Genomic DNA, 25,365 nt, shown 5'->3' on the forward strand with positions numbered 1-25,365 from the left:
TCTCCATTTTGAGAAACTCCCTTCAACTACTGCTGTCTGTCTCCTGTTGTTCAACCAGTTTTTTACCCACCCAACTAGAACACCCTGCACACCATGTGACTTCACTTTTTCCATTAGTTTACCCAGGGGAACTTTATCAAACGCCTTACTAAAAGCCATGTATATGACATCTACAGCCCTTCCTTCATCTATCAACTTGGTCACTTCCTCAAAGAACTCTATTAAGTTGGTAAGGCACGATCTACCCCGTACAAAACCATATTGCCTATCACTGATAAGCCCATTCTTTTCTAAATATAAATAGATCCTATCCCTCAGTACCTTCTCCAGCAGCTTTCCCACCACTGACGTCAGGCTCACGGATCTGTAGTTACCTGGAATATCCCTACTACCCTTCTCGAACATGGGGACAACATTAGCAATTCTCCAGTCCTCTGGCATTTCACCTGTGTTTAAGAATGCTACAAAGATATCTGTCAGGACCCCAGCTATTTCCTCTCTCGCCTCCCTCAGCAACCTGGGATAGATCCCATCCAGTCCTGGGGATTTGTCCACCTTAGTAAGCTCTAGATCAACACATCTTCCCTACTTATGTCAACGTAATCTAGAGTAAACAAACTTCCATCTCTAATGTTTGCATTCATTACCTCCTGTTCCTCAGTGAACACTGATACAAAGTAATCACTGAGAATCTCACCCATTTTCTCAGGTTTGACACACAACCGTCTTGCCTTATCCTTTAGTGGACCAATCCTTTCTCTGGTTACCCTCTTGCTTCTTAAATAAGAATAAAAGGCTTTGGTATTCTCCTTAATTCTGCTCGCTAAAGCTATTTCATGACCCCTTTTAGCCCACTTGATTCCTCGTTTAAGACTTCTCCTGCGCTTCCAATATTCTTCCAGGGCTAATTCGGTTCTTAGCTGCCTCGACCTTATGTATATATCAGCTCGGGATCCGATCCTGGAACTTATATGACAAAAGGAAGCTCAATCACATTCGGGGTTTGGACGAGATGGTGATGCTTTTGTAGCACTTTAGCCTCTGGGTCACAAGGTTCTGGGTTCATTTTCACTCTCAGCCTGAGCATGAAAATCACTGCTTGTGCTCCTGTGTAGGACACATTGAGGATTGCATTGTTGAGCTGCCGTGTATTATTTGAGACAAAGTCCCGAACTGTCTGTTCAGGAGGATATAAAAGATCATCACGACACTGTTTTGAGGAAGAGTAGGGATGTTATTCCTGGTCTTCAAGCCCACAGTCACCATCCCAGAAATCAGATTGGATGGTCACTTTCACATTGCTGTCTGTTGGAGCTCGCTGTGTGCAAATTGGCTGTTGTATACAATGTGAGAAAATGGGAGGGATTGACAGCAGTTTGAGAAAAACCCCCTGACAGGTACATGCACGTCATAGACCAGACTGGGTGGAGAGAGCAGATTGCCTCTCCTGAAGAACATCCAGCATTTTTGTGATAATCGCTCAGCAGATGAGTTTTTATTTGAGATTTATGAACTAATTTATTTCAAGTTTCCTGAGCTGCCTTGGTGGGATTTGAACTCAAGTCTCTGGAGCATTAGTGTGGAGCTCCAGGATTTAGGAATATGGGAATATTACCACTATATTCCCATGTTCTGAAGGTTGTCAGAGTCAGGACAGGAGAGTGAGGAGCACTTGATCTGATGTCACCTGGTTAACACTAAAATTATCTCCTCGATCAACATGCCTTTGCCCATTTTCTAGTTAATTATGCTCCACAATTTTATTTTATTACGTTAAGGAATGGTATGGGAAAGTACATGATTTATCTTCAGTCTGAAGTCAATGCCCCCAAACTGATAGATGAGAGAACACTGACCTCTCCTGTCGTTTTCCAGATATAATACTCACAGTCTTGACCATGACCTTTGCAGGAGGTTAGCTTACCCGATTGTCTGAATATTTAATACTTGCACTGCTTCAACCTCTTCTCTCAGAAGCAGTAGAGAGGAGAGTTGAGGGAATGGGTGGGGTATCCATTTCACCTTTCATGAAGGAAACGACAGTGGATGATCATTGAGAGGTAAGACCATTGCAGAGCTCGACAATGCAACTGCCTAATGTACAGAATCACAGTCAAATTCCTCAGAGGGCAAACACTGGGGAAGGTGCAGACCAAAGAACAAAGAAAGTTTCCAGCCCAGGAACCGGCCCTTCAGCCCAGCCTGTGCCAATCCAAATCCACTGTCTAAACCTATTACCCCATTCCTAAGGATCTGTATCCCTCTGCTCCCCACCTCCTCATGCATCTGTCCAGACGCACCTTAAATGAATCTACCGTGCCTGCCTCTACTAGCTCTGCTGGCAACGTGTTCCAGGCACCTACCACCCTCTGTGTAAAGTACTTTCCGCATGTATCCCCATTAAACCTTTCTCCTCTCACCTTGAACACATGAACTCTTGTTAAATACTTCGCCCTGGGAAAAAGCTTCTCTCTATTCACCCTGTCTATATCCTTCATGATTTTGTAGATCTCAATCAGGTACCCCCTCAATCTCCTTTTCACTAATGATAACAATCATAACCTACTCAACCTCCCTTCATAGCTAACACCTTCCAGCCCAGGCAACATCTTGGTAAACCTTCCCTGCACCCTCTCCAAAGCATCCACATGTGGTGACCAGAACTGTACACAGTGTTCTAACTGCGGCTGAACTAAAGTCTTGTACAATTTTAGCATGACCTGCTCTAATACTCAATCCTCCGTCCGATGGAGGCAAGCATACCATATGCCTTCTTGACCACTCTATCTAGTTACTGTCTTGCCTCTGATATATGAATATAAGGCCTTGGGATTCTCCATAATTCTGCTTGCTAAAGTTATTTCATGACCCCTTTTAGCCTGCTTGATTCCTCGTTTAAGGTTGGTCCTATTTTCCCAATATCCCTCGAAGGCCTGTTCTGTTCTCAGCTGTCTGGACCTTATGTATGCTTCCCTTTCCCTCTCGTCAATTTCTCCTGTCATCCACGGTTCATGAATCTTGCCTTTCCTATCCCTCATTTTTAAAGGGACATGCCTATCCTGCACTATCTTCAACATATCTTTGAAAGCCTCCCACATATCAAATGTGGACTTCTCTTCAAATAGCTGTCCCCAATCTACATTTCACAGCACCTGCCAAATTTTGATATAATTGGCCTTGACCCAGTTTAGTACTCTTCCCTTAGGACCACTCTCTTCTTTATCTACGAGTATTCTAAGACTTACACAATTGTAGTCACTATTCCCAAAGAAGTCCCCCACTGCAACTTCTACCACCTGGCCTGGCTTATTCCCTAACACCAGGTCCGATATGGCCCCTTCCCTTGCTGGTTTATTGACATACTAATCTAGAAAACGTTCCTGGATGCTCCTTACAAATTCTGTCCCATCCAGACCTCTGACACTAAGAGTATCCCAGTCAATGTTGGGAAAATTAAAATCTCCCATCACTACCACCCTGTTGCCTCTACATCTTTCCATAACCTTTTATCTATTTGTTCTACCTCATGCTCACTGCTGGGAGGCCTGTCAGACAGCCTCAACAATGTAATTGCCCTCTTCTTATTTCTCAGCTTGACCCATAATGCCTCACTACTCAAGCCCTCCATAGCGTCCTCCTTTAGCACAGCCATTATATCATCCCTGACCAGCAGTGCAACTCCTCCCTCCCCCAGCCTTTTACTTCCCTCCCTGTCATGTCTGAGCATCTATATCCTGGAAAGTTTAGTTGCCAATCATGCCCTTCCTTCAACCAAGTCTCTGTGATCTCAATAACGTCATACTCCCAGACACCAATCCAAGTTCTAAGTCCATCTGCCTTACCCACTATACTCCTTGCATTAAAGCATATGCACTTCAGAACACCAGTTTCCTCGTATTCATCTGCCCTCTGCCTACTCTTTCCCTTGGTAATGCTAACTTTGTGATCCTTACAGTGTCCAGTTTCCACCTCACTGTTTAGTAGTCTTAAAACCTCCCCAGCAGCAGTAGCAAAAACTCCCCCAAGGACATTAGTTCCAGTCTGGTTCAGGTGTAGATGGTCCAATTTGTAATAGTCCCACCTTCCCCAGAACAGGTCCCAGTGTCCCACAGATCTGAACCCCTCCCTCCTACACCATCCCTCAAGCCACATGTTCATCCTGCCTATTCTTTCATTTCTGCCCTGGCTAGCACGTGGCACTGGGAGCAATCCTGAGATCACTACATTTGAGGTCCTTCACTTTAACTTCTCTCCGAGCTCCCAGAATTTTGCTTTCAGGACCTCATCTCGCTTTCTACTTGTATCATTGGTGCCAATGTGCACCACGCCAACTGGCTGTTCACCCTCCCCTTTCAGAATGTTCTGCAGCCGATCGGTGACGTTCCTGACCCGAGCACCTGGGAGGCAACATACCATCTGGGAGTGTCGTTTTCGGCCACAGAACCGCCGATCTACTCCCCTCACAATAGCATCCCCTATCTCTACGGCCCTACATTTCTTTTTCCCGCCCTTCTGAACAGCAGAGCCCAGCATGGTGCCATGATCCTGGCAACTGCTGCCCTCCCCTGGTGAGCCATCTCCCCCAACAGTATCCAAAACAGTATCCCTGTTTCGGAGGAAGATGACCGCAGGGGACACCTGCACTGCCTTCCTACTCTTTTTTCTGCCTTTTGGTCACCCGTTCACTGTCCCCCTCAGCAACTCTAACCTGCGGTGTGACCACTTCACTAAACGTGCTATCCACGACCTCCTCAGCATCACGGATACTCCACTGTGAGTCCATCTGCAGCTCCAGAACCATCATGCGGTCAGACAGCTGCAGCTGGACACACTTCTTGTAAGTGTAAGAGTCAGGGACATCAGCCACTTCCCTGAGCTCCCACATCCAGCAAGAGGCACATGTCACAGGTCTGAGGTCCCCTGCCATTGTAAGCCTTAGCTTTATATCAACTAACTAAAATCAAACAATGCATTTAAATATATGAAAGAAAATAAAGAGAAAATAAACTTTACCTTACAGTTTACAAAATATTGTGTAAGAACTGCAACCAACACTACATTGGACAAACAGGCAGAAAACTAGCCACTAGGATACATGAGCATCAACTAGCCACAAAAAGACATGACCCACTCTCACTGCATCCTTACATACAGATGAGGAAGGACATCACTTTGACTGAGACAACGCATCCATCCTAGGACAAGCCAAACAGAGACACACATGAGAATTCCTAGAAGCATGGCATTCCACCCGGAACTCTATCAACAGACACATCGCCACAGGAAATGACGTCACCACAGGAAATGACATCACCAATCCAAGGAAACCCAAACATGTAAATAGAAAGCAGGAGATGCCAGCAGTGCTTCATCTGGAGACTCACTGAGGATGTTACCTAGTATGGTGACGAAACATCTGAAAACAAACCTTCCAGCTCAGCGAGCAAACCTACATCCAGAACCTCAACCTGAGCTACAAATCTTCTCAAAACTTGCTGAGCCAGGTTGAGTTTTAATCAGTGAGGGGATTAAGGGTTATGTGGAAAAGGCGGAAGGTGAAATTGAGAATGATCAGATCAGCTGGGACCTCGCTGAATGATGGAGCATAATTAACAGGCCCAACGCCCTAATTCTGCTTCTGTGGTTTAAGGTTTTAGGGTTGAAATAGGTCATCTGCTTCTGTCCTTTGTTATGGACCAGTTTAGATCCCATCAAACTATATTAAGAAAATAGAGAAAAATGAGTGCTGCAGATGCTGGAGATCAGAGCCAAGAGTGTGGTGCTGAAAAAGCACAGCAGGTCAGGCAGCATCCAAGGAGCAGGAGAATTGATGATTCGAGCAAAAACCCTTCATCAGCCCCTCATTCCTGATGAAGAGCTTTGGCCCGAAACGTGGATTTTTCCTGCTTCTGGAATGCTGCCTGACCTGCTGTGCTTTTCCAGCACTACACTCTTGGCTATGTTAACAAAATAGCCTAGACCCTAACCTTTTTCTTATTGTAAAGGTAAATGTAAGGTGCTGTGTTCCAGATGCAATTCAATTGGTCAAACTACTTGATGTTAAGCAAAACCCAATTCATTCAAGCTCTACAGTTCCAACAAAAGAAAGACGAACATGGAACCGCTCAACTCTATTGGAAAATGTAATAGAATTATAGATTATTTTACTACTATACAGTAACTGTTCCAATATAGCAACATTCCATAAACACACCTTTGGCAAAAGGCAAGTTCAGAAAACAGATTGTCTCACATATAGTTCTCCAATCCAGGAGGAAAGAACATCACCAGACAATTCTGAGAGGGAGAGAACACCAGCTTTCAGTTGTAGCAAAGAGAGATGTGGCAGCTTTTCACAACCCCAGCAGCTTCTGCTCCTGAAGAAAGCTAAAGATCCTGGTTCAGTGGAAGCTTGACCCCGCCCATTCAGGCTACTTCTATTGTTTCACCTTTGAAAAAAACACCCGAGGCCTCAAACATTGTTTATCTCCTCATGGACTGCTCAGCACCTGTCCCCAAACCTCTCTGTAAAGGAAACTAGGACTCTTAAAGCCACAGACCAGGACCTCTTAAAGCCACAGTATTGTCACACTTTACTAAGGGAAAATGTTATAGTTAGAGCAAAGGCAGTCAGGACAGTCAATGGACAACAAATTGCTAAAGGAAAGGCAACAGAAAGGTGGGCTGGATATAAAGTTGTTACGTTTCCAGGATGTTACAATGCATCCTATGTAGTTGAACAGTGTGAGGGTATGAATTAAGAAGGTATTGATTGTAAGCTTTCAATATTCCTTCATCATGATGGTGTCAGAGGATTGATGAATGGTAAATGTTGCACCATCATTCACTAACTAGTGTGAGGATAAGCTCACCTACAACAGACGAGTCAATCTCATCTCAAGAATGATCTGGGACTAAAGTAACAGTTACTTGGATAACAGTCATGATTTGGAGGTGCCGGTGTTGGACTGGGGTGTACAAAGTTACAAATCACACAACACCAGGTTATCGTCCAACAGCTTTAATTGGAAGCACTAGCTTTCAGAGCGCTGCTCCTTCAACTGCAACGCTCTGGAAGCTCGTGCTTCCATTTAAACCTGTTGGACTATAACCTGGTGTTGTGTGATTTGTAACTTTGGATAACAGTGGCTTAAGTAAGGAAATCCAAAGTGACTTCTTTGAAAACAAATCGTATCTAATTAACTTTATGGAGATTTTGGTGAGTTAATAGAGCCAACTGATGAGTTGTGTTTCTTATGTGATGTATAAGGACATTTGGTGAGGTGTTCACACAATAAGATTGCCAGCAAAGTTGAACAAAAAGGAAAGTGACACATGGATATGAACTTGGTTTAGTGAGAGGATACAGAGAAGCATTGCTAAATTGCTACCTTCCTGATCACAAGGGTCAATGAAGTGCAGTTTGTCAGAGGTCAGTACAAGGGCCATTGCTCTAAGTTGGCCTGCAGTACAATTTTCAGCTTTGAAAATAAACGAAGCTGTGAACTGCAAAAGGACATGAGAGGCTGGTGAATGCAGTGGCAAGGGGGATTGTGAGGATTAATTTTAATGTAAGAGAAGATCGAAATAAAACACGTTCTGAGGAGATGTGTTACAAACTAAATTATATGGGAGGGGGGTGTGGGAATGGGAGAAATGTTTATTCAGGGAGCATGGCAGTTTGAGAAAATGATCAAAAAGGGACCATTTGGTATCTCTTGGGTTTTATAAATAGAGGCACAACAGTATAAAGGCAAGGTGGGGTCTGATGAAACTTTGTAAAACACTGGTTTCAGCCGAGACTGGAGTATTCTGTCTACTTCTGGGCTGCACATTTTCAAACGGATGTAAAGTCTTGAACATGAATGCAAGCCATCGGTGAGAATAGCTCCAGGAACAAGAGACTCACAGAGGTAGCTCAGAGAAGCTGGCATCATTCTTAGAGGAGGCAAGGTCGAGGTTTGTTTGAGATGATGAGAGTCTGATGCAGGCAAACAGAAACTGCTTCTGTTGTTGGAAGTGTTGATGAACACAGGCAGGATTTGAAAGCAATCGGGCATTTGGGAGGCTTGCGGGAAACATGATTACACACATCAGCGAGCAGTTATGGTCTGGAATGCAGTGCCTAAGAGTGCGGTGGAGACAGACTCAGTGGTGGCTTTGGGAGGTAAAGCAGCTGAAGAAGAAAAGAGAAGGTTTCCTGAGCTAAGGAATGGAGCTGTTAGAGGAAGCCAACTCAATGGACTACAGGGTCCCGAAACGTTCACTCAGACCCTGCCAGACCTGCTGAGTTTTGTGTTGTAATCTTCCGATGACTGTCTGGTTCATTTTACCTTTGTCGATCATTCCCTTCACTCGGTAAATTTGCTGAATCCATGGTCAGATCCACATCCTCAGCTCCCATTTGGGGGGCAGGTTTTCTCTTCGTTGGTGGTTATCTTCTGTTTATGGCCCGTAGTTTTGGACAACTTTCACAAGTGAAAATGGCCTCTCCACAGCTACCTCACTGAACCTTTACATAATTTAAAGGCCACTATTGGGCCAATGCTCTTTATCTCATGATGAGGGAGTGCCAGTGTTGGACTGGGGTGGACAAAGTTAAAAAATCACCCAACACCAGACTATAGTCCAACAGGTTTATTTGGAAGTACAAGCTTTTGAAATGCTGCTCCTTTGTCAGGTAGCTTTTTTAAAAATCCACAGTGCAAAAAGCATATCAGTTTTTCCCAATAAACCTAACCGCAGGTTCATCATTTTTAATGCATATTCATAGAATCACTCCAGTGTGGAATGAGGCCATTTAGCCCACACCAACCCTCCAAACAGCGTCCCACCCAGACCCCTATCCTATCCCCACCTAGCCTGAACATCCTTGGTTGCAGGGGGCAATTTCCCATGGCCAATCCACCTGACCTGCACATCATCAGACTGCGGGAGGAAACCCACGCAGATACGGGGAGAACGTACAACCGCCACACAGGAAGTGGAATCAAACCCGGGTGCCTGGTGCTGTGAGGTAGCAGTGCTAACCACTGAGCCACCGTGCCAGCTTCATTAGGGTCTCTATGCATTTCCTGTGATATGGGGAGCAGCAGTGTGCACAGTTTTCCAAGTGCACTGACATATGCACAAAAGGAGGCCATTCATCCCCTTGAGATCATGGCTGACCTGTGGCCTAACTCCTTTGGTCCCTTGATAAGTTTGTTGGAGAAGAATGCATCCATCCAAATGAACAACTAAGATTCACAAAGCTCACCCCTCACCCATTCCCAGGAATGAGATACTCGAGGAAATCGGGAGGGTTTGCATTCGAAGAAGGGAAATGAGTACAGGCAACATCTTAACTCTGAATGCTTTCAAGAAGGGAAGAACCGCAGTCCATGCTTCGGTCATGGTTTCAGAAGGAAAAGTTTGCGAAATCCTGGGGGTGGAAATAAAATTCAGGGAAATGGCACCGTGGATGAAACAAATCTGTTGCAACTCGAGCTGGTGTTGGAAAAGATTTTGTTTATTTCTTCGGTTCTCGGGCCGTGTAATTTGAGAGAGAGAGTCGGAGCGCCAAGGAAAAAGATAAACATCTCATTTAAGTTGTTGATGGCTAAAAAAGGAGGAAAGATTTTTTGTCCTGACATGCGGACGCCTGGCAGAGTGCCTGCACATTCTCAGCCTCATTGGTGGGCCTGTCACTTTCTCTGATATTTGGGAAGAGTGATAGATTTCTTTCCCCCCCACCCCCACCCCCAAGGGTTGTAGGCATTCACGGGGTGTGGCAAGGAGTCAGACCAATCACTGCTCTGAGGTGTTGCTCAAGGCGGGCGGCAGGCTCAGTATTAATAAGGTCACACCGACACCTCGCTTTTGCAGAGACTGATTTCAGACTTCCTCTTGTGAGACTCACTTGTTTGGCAAGCACCATGTGTCTGGGCTGCAGCCAACCGGGCCTAACGGCAAACGCCAAGCGGGGCTTCCCAGCCAAGCAGCCCGGGATGATCCGGCAGAGGAGCACCGAGCCGGAGATCTTCACCTTTGACATCCCACCAGAGGTCAGACACACCGCAGACGTCAGCCCCCGGCTCCGGGCCAGGCGCCGACCTGTCAAGATCCTCTACCCAGCCCAGGTACGTCCAGTCGATAATCGCCAGGGGGGGGTCACCTTCTCCTCTTTAGAGGCAGAAACCGTGCTGCAGTTTAGCTCCAGAATCTGTGCTAAAAGGAAAACCACCACAAATGGGCACGGTGCCACAGTGTGGGGTGGGGTTTAGCACCGCTGCCTCACAGCACCAGGATCCTGGGTTCGATTCCAGCCTCGGGCAACTGCCTGTGTGAAGTTTGCACATTCTCCCCGTGCCTGTGTGGGTTTCCTCCCACAGTCCAAAGATGTGCAGGTTAGGCTGGATTGGCCATGGGAAATTACCCCACAGTGTTCAGGGATGTGTAGGTTAGGCGCATTAGTCGGGGGTAATAGGGGAGTGGGTCTGGATGGGTTACTCTTCGGAGGGTCAGTGTTGACTTGTTGGGCCGAAAGGCCTGGTTCCAAACTGCAGGGATTCTATGACAAACGTCTCCGCCAAACGTTTGGGGAAAAGCGGAAATGATCCTGGCTTGTGCCACAGTGGTAGCGTCCCTACCTCTCAACTGGGTTAAAGAACAACTGGCATCTTAGCATCCCTGAACAGGTCGACAGGGAAATTTTCTGAAAGGGGGTACAAATTCAGGGGAAGAAAGGTCTTCAAAATCCGAACTATGTGCGCACTTGGACATTTGAAAATTGGGGGCGGCTGACTGCTTTACGTTTTGCTCTTTTAAGGAAGTGTGATAACACAGAGGGGGAGGGAGAAGGTCACTTAGTTAACTGCTGTCTGCAACAGTGGGAGACTGGCTGACAGTCCCAGTGCAGCACTGAGCAAGCGTTGATCTGAAGCCCTGGTTACCTCAGATTGCCTTGGTGTATCCTCCCACCTAGTCAACCGGTATTTGAAACAGATACTCGGATGGCTATAACATTGCTGCTTGTGGGATCTTGCTGTGCGCATTCGAACAGTGACTGTGCTTCAAGAAGGGTGTCAGAGCTTTCTGAGTTAGTGCAAGCTCAAGGTCTTTCCCTCCCTTGTTTCCGTCACTCACCTTCGCTGTTCCCCTTTTTTCTCTCTGTTCTCCCCTCCCCTCTCCCCCACATCCAGGTCAGGAAGTACCTGCCCCCCGAGAAGAAGGACTGGGCTAAGAGGACGCTCCTGCTCCTGCTGTGTGTGGTCACCGTCCAAGTGTACATGGCCGTGGAGGCCCAAGAGGGAAAGGTCGACGCGATCGCCGTGGCGACAGGAGGCCCAGGCCACTTGCCCCTGTCAGACGCCAGCGGGGAGCAGGCATTGGTGTCCCAGCCCTCATCCGTGGATCTCTTCCCGCCCACCAATGGCAGTGCCCCACAGCTGCCCCCGAAGATGCCCGATGGTGTCGGTCCCGCAGTGACCATCATGTGCCACAGAATGGGCTCCAGCTCCCTTGCCTGTAGAATGTGAACCCCCCTTTTTCCTCAGGGAAGGACACTTTCCACATTACGTTGCCTCACTGTAATGTGAGTGAGGTTTGAACACTCCAATTGGTGCGTGCAGTGATAAGAAGGAGCCAGAGCTGTCAGGGTTGTGGAGCAGTCAAGGGACGCAATTTCTTCTCAAGTGGTCAGGTCGTATGGCCCACAAAGGCCCAGACAATGTCCACTCAGACTTATATACATTGAGCTAAGTGTGTGAGTGTGTGTAAGGTTAGTTATTCACTTGTAAATGTTCCCAAATTGGGGAAGAAAAGAGATTCATTTTTCTCCAATAAGTCTTGGGCTTTTTTAAGATCAGAAGGCAACTTCTGATAAATATAAGGGACAGTGACAATACAGTTAACTATTTATCGCCTTACAGCAGTGACCAATTTACACCTTTATTCCTATACTGTGCCTAATAACTTAAACTTGTTATAATTGTATATTTATATCACGTGAAAGCTTGCTGTGCAAGCGAAATGACTAATGACCTCAGTATGTTCTGTGTGAGAATCAAATGTTTGAAAGAAAGGAGCAGTTAGTGGACCCGTATGTAATTATATTGAATGGCAATGTAATTATGTTGACAACCAACACGTAAACTGTGATTATCGTTAACTGAGTATGTTCTGTGAACAGCCATTAATAAATCATAATTACGATGAACTCATTTGTGTTTCCTTGTTAAGAATCAATTACAACATTGCAAAATTTAAGAAATGCAAGATTTCGTCAGTAATATTTTAATATTTAAGGATGCCACAAACTTCCTCCTTTCCACTTTCTTTCATCCTGCTGTTTTTCTACATCATGTTGACACCAGTAATTATCAGACTGGTTTCTCATGCAACTCAGTCTTCCCAGGGTCCTGAGCCTGTGGAACTCCTCACCAGCAATCTCTCCGTTCGACAACTCCTGCTCAAACAGATTTCAGTTTCAATGAGGCACATTCCCATTTCATTCATAACACATAGAGATGTACAGCATGGAAACAAACTTTTCGGTCAAATTTATCTATGCTGACAGATATTCTACCTAATCTAGTCCCACCTGCCAGCACGCGGCCCATATCCCTCCAAACCCTTCCTATTCATACACCCATCCAGGTGTCTTTTAAATGCTGTAATTGTATCAGCCTCCACCACTTCCTCTGGCAGCTCATTCCATATACGTACCACCCTCTGTGTGAAAAGTCGCTCCTTAAGTCCCTCTATAATCTTTCCCCGATCACCCTATACCTATGCCCTCTAATTCTGGACTCCTCCAGCCCGGGGAAGAGACTTTATCTATTTATCCTATCCATGCCCCTTTGATTTTATAAAACCCTCAGTCTCCGACGCTCCAGGGAAGATAGCCCTAGTCTGTTCAGCTTATCCCTTTGGATCAAACCCTCCAACCCTGGCAAAATCCTTGTAAACCTTTTCTGAACCCTTTCAACTTTCACAACATCCTTCCTATAACTGGGAGACCAGAATTGTATGCAATCGTCCAAAAATGATCTAACCAATGTCCTGCACAGCCACAACATGACCTCCCAACTCCAATATTCAATACTCTGACCAATAAAGGAAAGCATATCAAATCCCTTCTTCACTATCCCATCTACTTGAGATTCCACTTTCAAGGAGCTATGAACCTGCACTCCAAGGTCTGTTTGTTCAACAACACTCACCAGGGCCTTACCATTAAGTGTATAAGTCCTGCTCTAATTTGCCATTCCAAAACGCAACACCTCACATTTATCTAAATTAAAATCTATCTGCCACTCCTCAGCCCACTTGCCCATCTAATCAAGATTGTTACACTTCTTTGCTGTCCACTACACCGGCAATTTTGACGTCCCCTGTAAACTTACTATCTATACCTCCCACGTTCCCATCCAAATTATTTACATAAATGACAAAAAGCAATGAATCCAGCACCGATCCTTGTGGCACTCCACTGGTCACAGACCTCCAGTCTGCAAAACAACCCTCCACCACCACCCTCTGTTTCTTGACTTCGGGCCAGTTATGTATTCAAATAGCTAGTTCTCTCTATATACCATGTGATCAAATCTTGCTAATTTGTCTATCGTATTGAACCTTGTTAAACACCACACTGAAGTCCATATTGATCAGTTTGCCTTTAATCCACTCCTGGAGATATGCATGATAATTTGGTCACTTACAAGCGGGAAATTGACTGAGTCTTCAGATGGTTTTTATACACGGAAGACTTAGAGCCTGGAATCTAATCGAGGGGTTCAGATGGTTTATATACAGAATAATGGATACCTGGGAGTGAGTTACAGACTGGAATCTAATCGAGGGGTTCAGATGGTTTATATATAGAATAATGGATATCTGGGAGTGAGTTACAGACTGGAGTCTAATCGAGGGGGTCAGATGGTTTATATATAGAATAATGGATACCTGGGAGTGAGTTACAGACTGGAATCTAATCGAGGGGTTCAGATGGTTTATATATAGAATAATGGATACCTGGGAGTGAGTTACAGACTGGAATCTAATCAAGTGGTTCAGATGGTTTACGTGTAAAACAAGAATGAGTTCCGCATCGCAACCTAAATATAGAGATTTAATTGTTTACATCTACAATAATGTGCACCGTGGAATGACTTGCAGATAGAAACTGCCTCGAGGTATTTCTATTTAATCTTTCTATGTTGGGTGAAACTCTGACTCTAACCTCCTAAAATCAATCCCATTTGTTTCCCAGCAAATGAGCTCGGTTCTACGTTCCTATCAGTAGGCTCCATATGAATTGTCATCTCAATGATTCTTCTGATTTGTCATGAATTGGGATTCTGCTCAACACAAAATCACCCCCCTCTTGTGCATAAAAGAGCTCCAGTGTGCAAATTCATGGATTGCAAAACAGGTTCTTGGGGACCCTTCTGATAAACAAGGAAAGCCAATGTGATACTGACCATAATGAGAAGGCAGATTTTTCAAAAATTCATTCCCAGGATGAGGGCATTTATTACCCATCCCTAATTGCCCAGATGGCAGTTATGAGTCAACCACGTTGCTGTGGGTCTGGAGTCACATGTAGGCCAGACCTGGTAGGAATGGCAGTCTCCATCCTTGAAGGACATCAGTGAAGCAGATGGGGTTTTCCAACAATCGACAATGGAGTCATGTTCATTACTTATACTGCTAATTCCAGATTTGTTCTTTCATGGAGTTCAAATTCCGCCAGTGGGATTCAAACCTAGATCCCCAGAACATTACCTGGGTCTCTGGATTAACAACTGAGTGCTAATACCACTGGGCACTCACCTCCCCTTTTCAATTCACTTAAGTGTGATGGGCAGAATGCAATGTTTAGAGTGTGTTGGTTACAGTGCTGTTGTTACAGTATTACAATGGCTATATTGCTGTGATTATGGGATGATGGTTGCAGTGTGAAGGTAACAGCATGGTTGCTGCAGTCTGATGATTGCGACATTAACTCGACAGAGGCTGGTCACCAAGTCACCCTTAATTTACACAGAGAGTTCTTCACACTGATCCAGCTCCTTCAGAGCCGGCTCTCAGAGTCAGACAGGGCTCCCTGACTGGCCCAGATTAAGAGCCCCAATCAGGGACCTCATATTTTATGGCGTCCACCCACATGACGTTATTACAATCACCGCAACCTTCTTCCTCCCAGGACATAGGCCGATTCTTTATCTTTTGTAACTCCTCCTGATGTATTTTAGCAGCAGGCCAGGTTCCTCTGACACTGGCTCTGGTACGGGCAGCGTGTTAAAGCACAGTAGCTCACCTCTCGCGCCCGGAACATCTTGGAAAAAATTCATTCTTCACTTCGGGTCGCAAAAGCATCGACATCTGCCGCGTTGCTCTCAGATTCCGAGGTACCTTCAACGCTAGACGGACAGGGAGAACCCGTGGGCTCAGGAACAGTCGGAGAACAGTTGGAGGAGCTGGGCGTGGTTTGCTCCTGCACCATTTGTGAGGTTGCAGTTTTTATACGGTCCACGTGCTTGTTCAGGACCGTCGAACCCACCTGAACCTGTGACCTCGTGTCGACCATGCTTGTTACCCATTGCAGGGCCATCCCTGTGGTTCCTACAACAAACATCATGCCCTGAACTGTCTCTCTTGCTTGGTGGAGTCTTGTGTCCAACATTTGTGTTCCTGATGCTGCTTCATCCTCCCCCTCCCTCCTGGCCCATTATCTGCGACCAACACTTCCAGAACCTGTGTATTGCAAAAGATGAGCCCAGACTTTCTATCATAATCCTTGTGTTTAGTGAATTAACTCGGCCATATCCAACCATTTTCAGTCAGCATCCACAATGACTGAGAACATTGAGCTCTTCAAAGGACCTGCATAGTCGATGTCTAACTGGCTAGGGTTTACCTGGCCATTCCCATGAATGTGGGGGAGTTGCGTGTGGTAATGTTTGCCATTGTTGGCACTTTGAGCACTGCCCCACCAACACAACTACGTTGGCATCCAATCTGGTCATCAAACATAACCTTCCCCTCAAAATCTTCATTTTAGAGACACCTGGATGACCTTGGTGGGGTTCAGCCAGGATCTGGTGATGACCTTTGCTCGGGACAATCACTCTTGCACCTCACCCACCCCATAATAATACGCCATTCCCTTTGGTGATCTGGTCTCTCTGGGCCCTAGAACGTTTCAATTCTGGTTTTGAAGGCCTTTGGTTTCCCCTGTCTGTTTCAGTTTTGCCAGGACCGGATCTTCCTGTGCCCAAAGTCGGATATCGTCAGCTGTGACTGGAAGCTAGTCCTGAAAATTTAAAACCGTCACAAACTCCACCAGTGGCAGTACCACTGATGGTGCATCTGCCAGTGGGAGGCCGCTCCATTTGCCACTTGGCCTCCCGAACGGTGTTCCAACTTGTAATTATATGCACTTGATATGAGAGCCCACCACTGACTTGGGCCTTGCCCTCTTTCAGTAGACCTGGCAAGGGTTTGTCGGTCCATTATTAGTACAAAATCTACCGCTGTAAAGGTATTGGTGGAACTTCCTGGTTCCAAATATGACTGCCAAAACCTTCCTCCTTTATCAGGACGTATTTATGATCTGCATGAGCCAACATCCTGGACACATACACTATTGGGTGTTCCTCTCCATTGGGCCAACTATGAGCTAATACCCCCGATGCCATATAGAACATAGGACATAAAACATTACAGCACACTACAGGCCCTCGATGTTGCGCTGACCTGTGGAGCCAATCTGAAGCCCATCTAACCCACACTATTCCATTTTTGTCCATATGTCTATCCAATGACCATTTCAATGCCCTTAAAAGTTGGTGAGTCTCCTACTGTTTCAAGGCAGAATGTTCCACACCCCTACTACTCTCTGAGTAAAGAAACTACCTTTGACATCTGCCCTATATCTATCACCACTCAATTTAACCTATGCCGCCTCCTGCTGGCCATCACCATGCGAGGTCCACCCTATCTAACCCTCTGAATATCTTATATGTCTCAATTAAGTCACTTCTCAACCTTCTTCTCTCTAATGAAAACAGCCTCAAGTACCTCAGCCTTTCTTCATAAGACCTTCCCTCCATACCAGGCAGCATCCTGGTAAATCTCCTCTAACCCCTTTCCAAAATTTCCACATCCTTCCTATATTGAGAACTGTACACAATACTCCAAGTGCAGCCGCACCAGAGTTTGTACAGCTGCAGCATGACGTCATGGCTCTGAAACTCAATCCCTCTACCCATAAAAGCTAACACACCATGCGCCTTCTTAACAACCCTATCAACCTGGGTGGCAACTTTCAGGGATCTAACTGCATGGACACTGAGATCTCTCTGCTCAGCTACACTACCAAGAATCTTACCATTAGCCCAGTATTCTTTATTCCTGTTGCTCCTTCCAAAGTGAATCACCTCACACTTTTTCGTATTAAACTCCATTTGCCATCTCTCAGCCCAGCTCTGCAGCTTATCAATGTCCCTCTGTAACCCGTGAAATTCTTCAGCACTATCCACAACTCCAGGGATCTTAGTGTCATCTGCAAATTTACTAACCCTTTCCACTACGCCCTCATCCAGGTCATTAATAAAAATGACAAACAGCAGTGGCCCCAAAACAGAGCCTTGCGGTACACCACTGGTAACTGAACTCCAAGATGAGCATTTCCCATCAACCACCACTCTGTCTTCTTTCAGCTAGCCAATTTCTGATCCAAACCACAAAACCACCCTCAATCCCATGCCTCTGTATTTTGTGCAATAGCCTACCGTGGGGAACCTTATTAAACACCTTACTGAAATCCATATACACCACATCAACCACTTTACCCTCATCCACCTGTTTGGTCACCATCTCAAAGAAATCAGTAAGGTTTGTGAGGCATGACCTACCTTCACAAAATCATGTTGACTATCCCTAGCCAACTTATTCTTTTCTAGATGATTACAAATCCTATCTCTTATAACCTTTTCCTACACCTTACCCACAACCAAAATAAGGCCCACTGGTCTATAATTTTCAGTGTTGTCTCTACTCCCCTTCTTGAACAAGGGGACAATATTTGCTATCCTCCAGTCTTCTGGCACTATTCCTGCAGACACTGACTACATAAAGATCAAAGCCAAAGGCTTGGCAATCTCGTTCCTGGCTTCCCAAAGAATCTTAGGGTAAATCCCATCGGCCAAGGGGGCTTACAATTTGCAGAATTGCTCACACTTCCTCCTTACGTACCTCAATCCTGTCTAGTTTCATAGCCTGTATCTACGTATTCTCCTCAACAACTTTGTCTTTTTCCAGTGTGAACACTGACGAAAAATATTCATTTAGCGCTTCCTCTCTCTCCTCGGACACCACACACAACTTCCCACTACCATTCTTGATTGGCCCTAATCTTTCTCTCGTTATTCTTTTATTCCTGATATGCCTATAGAAAGCCTTAGGGTTTTCCCTGATCCTATCTGCCAACATCTTCTCATGTCCCCTCCTGGCTCTTCTTAGCCCTCTCTTTAGTTCTTTCCTGGCTAACTTGTAACTCTCAAACACCCTAACTGAGCTTTCATGTATCATCCCAACATAAGCCTTCTTCTTCCTCTTGACAAGAGATTCAACTTCTTTAGTAAACCACAGCTCCCTCACTTGATCACTTCCTCCCTGTATGACCAGTACATACTTATCAAGGAATCACATTTGCTGTTCCTTGAATAAGCTCCACATTTCAATTGTGCCCATCCCCTGCAGTTTCCTTCCCCATCCAATGCATCCTAAATCTTGTCTAATTGCATCATAATTACCTTTTCCCCCAGCAATAATTCTTGCCCTGCTTTATATATCTATCCCTTTCCATCGCTAAAGTAAACATACTTGAATTGTGATCACTATCACTAAAGTGCTCATCTATCTCTAAATCTAACACCTGGCCGGGTTCATTACTCAATACCAAATCCAGCGTGTCTACATACTGTGTCAGGAAACTATGCTGCACACATTGGACAAGAACTGGCCCATCTAAAGTACTCAATATTTGCAGTCAATATTTGAAAAGTTAAAATCCCCCATAACAACTACCCTGTTACTCTCGCTCCTATCGAGAATCATCTTTGCTATCCTACCCTCTACATCTCTGGAACTATTCCGAGGCCTATAGAAAACTCCCAGCAGGGTGACTTCTCCTTTCCTGTTTCTAACCTCAGCCCATACTATGTCAGTAGACGAGTCCTCAAATGTCCTTTCTGCTACTGTAATACTGTCCTTGACAAACAATACCACACGTTCCCCTCTATTACTATCTTCTCTGTTCTTACTGAAACATCTAAATCCCAGAACCTGCAAAAACCACTTCTATCCCTGCTCAACCCATGTCTCTGAAATGGCCACTACATTGAAATCCCAGGTACCAACCCATGCTGCAAGTTCTACCTAATTCCAGATGCTCCTGGCATTGAAGTAGACATACTTCAAACCATCTTCCTGCTTGCTGGTGAATTTTTGTGACCTAGAAACCACATTTCTGACCTCACTACTCTCAACCTCCTGGACACTGGAACCACAATTTTGGTTCCCATCCCCACCCCCACTGCTGTATTAAATTAAACCTTCCCAAAAAGCATTAGCAAATTTCCCCCCTCTGGTTCAGGCGTAGACCATCCTGTTTGTATAGGTCCCACCTACCCCCAGAATGATCCCCAGTTATCCAAGTACCGAAACCCTCCCTCCTGCACCATCCCTGTCACTACATGTTCAACTCCTCTCTCTTCCTACTCCTCACCTCGCGAGCACGGGTAACAAGCCAGAGACAACAACTCTGTTTGTCCTAGCTCTAAGCTTTCACCCTAGCTCCCTGGATTTCTGCCTTAAATCCCCATCCCTTTCCTTATCAATGTCATTGGTGCCTATGTGGAACATGACTTAGGGCTGCTACCCCTCCCCTCAAGAATCCCAAAAACATGATCTGAGACATCAGGAGCCCTGGCACCTGGAAGGCAACACCTCAACCGTGAGTCTCTCTCGTTCCCACAATGTGATGATTACACTTAAGCCGGTTCTAATGTGAGGCTTATAATATGATTGTTACAGTCTAAAGGTTACAGGATGATGGTTACACTGTGAGGTTGAAGTGGAATGGTCACAGTGCAAGGTTATGATGTAAATGTCAGTGTATGATGGTTACAACATGATGGCTACAGCTCCAGAGATAAAGTGTAATGATTGCACAGGGTGCAATTGTTATGGTATTGTGATTACAGTATAAAGGTGTATTAGATTAGATTACTTACAGTGTGGAAACAGGCCCTTCAGCCCAACAAGTCCACACCGACCCGCCGAAGCGCAACCCACCCATACCCCTATATGGGTGGGTTACCTAACACTACGGGCAATTTAGCATGGCCAATTCACCTGACCCGCACATCTTTGGACTGTGGGAGGAAACCGGAGCACCCGGAGGAAACCCACGCAGACACGGGGAGAACGTGCAAACTCCACACAGTCAGTCGCCTGAGTCGGGAATTGAACCCAGGTCTCTGGCGCTGTGAGGCAGCAGTGCTAACCACTGTGCCACCGTTTCACCCACAATTGGTAACAGTGTGGTCATTGACAGTGTGAAACTTACACTGTGTTGGTTACAGTGTGGTTCTTACTTTTTTTGCAATTACCTTTTGCATCTGGGCATTGGTAGCCAGGTCAGTATTTATGGCCCATTCCGAATGACGCTGGAGAAGGTGGTGACTTGTCCCCTTTGAAAGGCCGCACTTCTTGTAACGTAGGCACAGCAGCAGCACTGTTGGGAAGAAATGCCATCCAACATCCATGATGGACAGCGATATGTTCCCACGTCATGACTTGGAGTGGGGGTGGGGGGGAGGCTTGCAAGTGGTGGCGTTGCTATGCAACCGCTGCACTGGTATTCCAGACAGTAGGCTTCACAGGCCTGGAAGGCGTGCTGAATAAGTTTGGGTGCAGTTTATCTTTCACGTGACACATGTTTCTGTAGCTCTGTGTTTGGGTGAAGTGGTACAAGTCAAATGGGCGGCCCTGCCCAAATGGCTGAGTGTCTGGATTGCTGGGGCTCTCTTGTCCAATCAACTTTGTCACTGGATCCGACTAGCCCATTAAAATAGACAGGAAATATGCCGACTCAGGGCACGCTGCTCCCCTGGGGAGTCATTCTGGATTGTGGGCGTGAATTTGCGCCAGTTCCTCCTCCCCCTATTCTTTGCAATTCAATTCTTCCCAATCTCCTTAATAATGCGCTATTTGCTGGCATCCGGCTAAAATTGCAACAACTGACCCAGTATCTCACCTGACTGAAACAGTGCCAAGTGATTAACTTCAATGCCACAAAAGAACTTGCCCCATTTCGTGCATGTGACGCCAGTATCAAATTCATTCGGTAACGTGCTGTGTGTATGGGTCGCATTGAGCAAAGTTTCCTTTCCACTGTTTTACCAAAAACCCTCCTGGTCAAGTACCGATGGGTTACCACTGTAGGGGAGGAAACAGCTCATGGAGATAGAGGAAGCATTTACAATCAAGGTGAGACAAGGTAAGAGATCTTAAGGGGGCACAACCAGTGGTTGATAGGTTATACACAAGGGGATACATGTGGCCAGAACAAAATATGTCAGAATCCAACTCCCATCAAATCAATAATGGGAACACATCAATCTCTCACTCTAAATTCTAAAATGAAAATAAAGTTCTAAAGACCTTTTCTGACTTTGTAACCATTGCTCATATCCATACCTCACATACACTGCATGAATATTTTATCTAATTGATTCAATAAAAGGTACTAAGTCCTCCAGTCTTTCCTCTTCCTTCAACCTATGGATAAATTATTTTGCTAACGTTATATCAAACCTCAGGAAGGGGAAGACAAACATGTGACAATGAGTAGAGAGACGTGCGTTTATGTGGCATCACGTGTTGCCTCAAATTGCTGTTCATCCAATTTCTCTTTTCAGACATGTAGTGACTGATGCAATGCAAGGGACAACTTGCGCACTGAAAGCTCCCACAAGTGGCAGCATGAAAACACCCAGATCGATCGCTTCCTGGTGTTGACAAGGTCATTCCAAGGGCCTAGAAGGAAGGAGTTGGGAAGGAGAGGGAATTTGTCCAGAGGCTCACTGAAGATGTGACCTGTTATGGTGATGAAACGACTGAAAATGAACCTTCCAGCTCAGCGAGCAAACCTACATCCAGAACCTCAACCTGAGCTACAAATCTTCTTAAAACTCACTAGGGAATTCTGTGTTCAACCCAAAGAGGATGTCATCGAAGGCTGAGGGGTGACCTTATCAAGGTTTATAAAATCATGAGGGGCATGGATCGGGTAAACAGACAAGGTCTTTTCCCTGGGGTGGGTGAGTTCAGAACTAGAGGGCATAGGTTAAGGGTGAGAGGGGAAAGATATAAAAGAGACCTAAAGGGCAACTTTTTCACTCAGAGGGTGGTACATGTATGGAATGAGCTGCCAGAGGAAGTGGTGGAGGCTGGTATTACAACATTTAAAAGGCATTTGGATGGGTATATGAATAGGAAGGGTTTGGAGGGATATGGGCCGGGTGCTGGCAAATGGGACTCGATTGGGTTGGGATATCTGGTTGGTGGATGTGTTGGACCGAAGGGTCTGTTTCCATGCTGCACATCTCTATGATCAAGGTTTGTGCGAAGATTTGTAGCGCGGGTGCTCGTTGCTGTGGTTCTGTTCGCCAAGCTGGAAGTTTTTGTTGCAAACGTTTCGTCCCCTGGCTAGGAGACATCATCAGTGCTCTGGAGCCTCCTGTGAAGCGCTTCTTTGATGTTTCTTCCGGTATTTATAGTGGTCTGTCCTTGCCGCTTCCGGGTGTCAGTTTCAGCTGTCCGCTGTAGTGGTTGGTATATTGGGTCCACAAACTCCATCAACAAACACATCGACCTGGACCCAATATACCAACCACTACAGCGGACAGCTGAAACTGACACCCGGAAGCGGCAAGGACAGACCACTATAAATATCGGAAGAAACATCAAAGAAGCGCTTCACAGGAGGCTCCAGAGCACTGATGATGTCTCCTAGCCAGGGGACGAAACGTTTGCAACAAAAACTTCCAGCTCGGCGAACAGAACCACAACATCTCTATGACTCTATGTAGGGAGGAACACAAATACTGAGGGTTGAGAGATAATCAAGTAATGTTAGCAGAAACAGTAGCATCGTGGTAATATCATTGGACTAACAATTCACGGTAAATTGATAGAATTTGGATTTAGTGTTTAGTCCGACTCGTCTGTGCTGACCCAATCTGACCGAGTCATCAATAAACCACCTCTTCACACATCACCAAAACAGCCTGATCCATGGTTGGATTAACAACATATTGTTCTGGGAAACTGTCCCGAATACATTTTTTTGAATCCTCCTTTGTGGTCTTGGATGTTCTGCTTTAACATTTAGCCCCTAACTATTCAAAATCTTTCAGTAGAGCCTCCTATTCAGTCCTATCCATATCACTGGTATCAGATGGTGACTGTACCCCTCCACTCCCATTCCAAGTTCCCCTCCAATCCCGAGGAGTTGGTCTTAAACCTGGCGTCGGGGAGATAACACAAGCCTACTCGCATCGCTGCAGAGAACAGAACCTATCCAGTAATTGTAAAGTCCCCGAGTGTGAATATATTTCTATTTTGTCCCTCCCTGACTTGAATCAGTCCCTCTGTCCCAAGAGCCATGGTCAGTTCACTCATCTTCCCCGCTGTCCCCACTCTCGTCTGCTGTTGTTAGGCAGTTGCAGACACTGAGATCTTTTCGATTACAACACTTGGATCTTCATATTCCTTAAAACATAAATGTAATTTCAGTGATGGTGACTGTGAAACCATTATCAAATGTTGTTGACATCCTTCAGGGAAGGAGACCCGCCATCCTTACTTGGTATTGTTTATATGTGACTCCAGACCCACAACATCAAAACTGACCCTCAATTGACCTCCGATATAGATTGAGCCCGCTCTATAAAATGTATTTCAGCTGTGGTTCCATATTTGTTGAAATCCTCATAAACTGAGTTTTCACTTGGCCTCTGAGGTGGAAAGGCGTGCTGCTGGAAAAGCACAGCAGGTCAGGCAGCATCCGAGGAACAGGAGAAGCGATGTTTCGGGTATAATCCCTTCACCAGGAAGGGGTCCTGAGGGAGAGAGGGTCAGATCTCCCCACCTCCCCCCAAGCCCGTGTGCGAAGAGGTGTCTCCTGAATAGCATAGTTCCCGCGTTGAGTTCCAGGCTCCTCATTCTTCATCACCAAAGGGACCATTTCCCCTGCATTCATCCCATCAATGCCTTCAATCATCTTCAACACCGATTCAACTGGGTGGCTCAGTGGTTAGCACTGTCTCCTCACAGCAACAGGGCTTGAGTCCAGCCCCGGGTGACTGCCTGCATGGAATTTGTTCGTTCTCCTCATGTCTGTGCGAGTTTTGGTCCAGGTGGTCAGGTTTCATCCCACAGTCCAAAGATTAGGGTGGATTGGCCATGCTGAATTGCCCATAGTGCCCAGGGATGTGTAGGTTAGGTGGCCTAGCCGTGCAAAACATGGGGATGGGATAGGGTAGGGGAGTGGGTGAGACGCTCTTTGGAGGGTCGGTGTGTGAACTTGATGAGCTGAACGGCCTGATTCTACACTGTAGAGATTCTATACTCCACTGGCTTGTCTTCTATACCCCAAAGAGCATTTGCCTGCTTAAGCAAAACCAGCAAGCGTAAGGCAAAACCACTTTGGTCCCAGAGGGCTGCTCTCTCATCAGGGAGGCAGCTAGTGGGGGGTTAACCTGAGGGTCACCATGCCTCAGGCGAAGGGGAGGGGCTGAGAAGGTGAGACCGTCCTCAGCCGATGTGGGAATTGAAGGCTTGCTGTGGGCACCACTCTGCATCAGCAAAATCTGCCAACTGGGCTAACTTATGGCCAACACCAGTGCCATTCTGGCCAATGCACGTAGAGGAAACGCACGAAGGTGACCACCTGGGGAGGTTTATAGAATCCCAACAGTGTGGAAACAGGCCCTTCGGCCCGAGACCACACCGACCCTCCGAAGAGTAACCCACCTAGACCCATTTCCCTCCCCATTAGTCTACATTTACCCCTGACTAATACACCTCATCTACACATCCCTGAACACTATGGGGCAATTTAGCATGGCCTGTTCGTCAAACTGCACATCTTTGCATTATGGGAGGAAACCCACGCAGACACGGGAAGAACGAGCACACTGCACGCAGTCAGTCGCCCCAAGGGCAGAATCGAACCCAGGGGCCCTGGCCCTGTGAGGCAGCAGTGCTAACCAATGAGCCAATGCCCCGCTCAGAAACCAGAAACGACTG

The 25,365-nt window shown here is 46.0% G+C and overlaps 1 protein-coding gene across 1 annotated transcript; it reads left to right on the forward strand.

Annotated features, from left to right (window-relative positions):
- Window positions 1-9,848: 9,848 nt before the first annotated feature.
- LOC132832766 (radiation-inducible immediate-early gene IEX-1-like) lies at window positions 9,849-12,132 on the forward strand. Its single transcript, XM_060850897.1, has 2 exons — window positions 9,849-10,118; window positions 11,181-12,132. Exons 1-2 carry the CDS (start codon window positions 9,915-9,917, stop codon window positions 11,514-11,516), a joined length of 540 nt encoding a protein of 179 aa, XP_060706880.1. The 5' UTR covers window positions 9,849-9,914; the 3' UTR covers window positions 11,517-12,132.
- The last annotated feature ends 13,233 nt before the right edge of the window (window positions 12,133-25,365 follow it).

Source organism: Hemiscyllium ocellatum, chromosome 35 (assembly GCF_020745735.1).
Source record: "Hemiscyllium ocellatum isolate sHemOce1 chromosome 35, sHemOce1.pat.X.cur, whole genome shotgun sequence".
NCBI classification, from domain to species: domain Eukaryota; kingdom Metazoa; phylum Chordata; class Chondrichthyes; order Orectolobiformes; family Hemiscylliidae; genus Hemiscyllium; species Hemiscyllium ocellatum.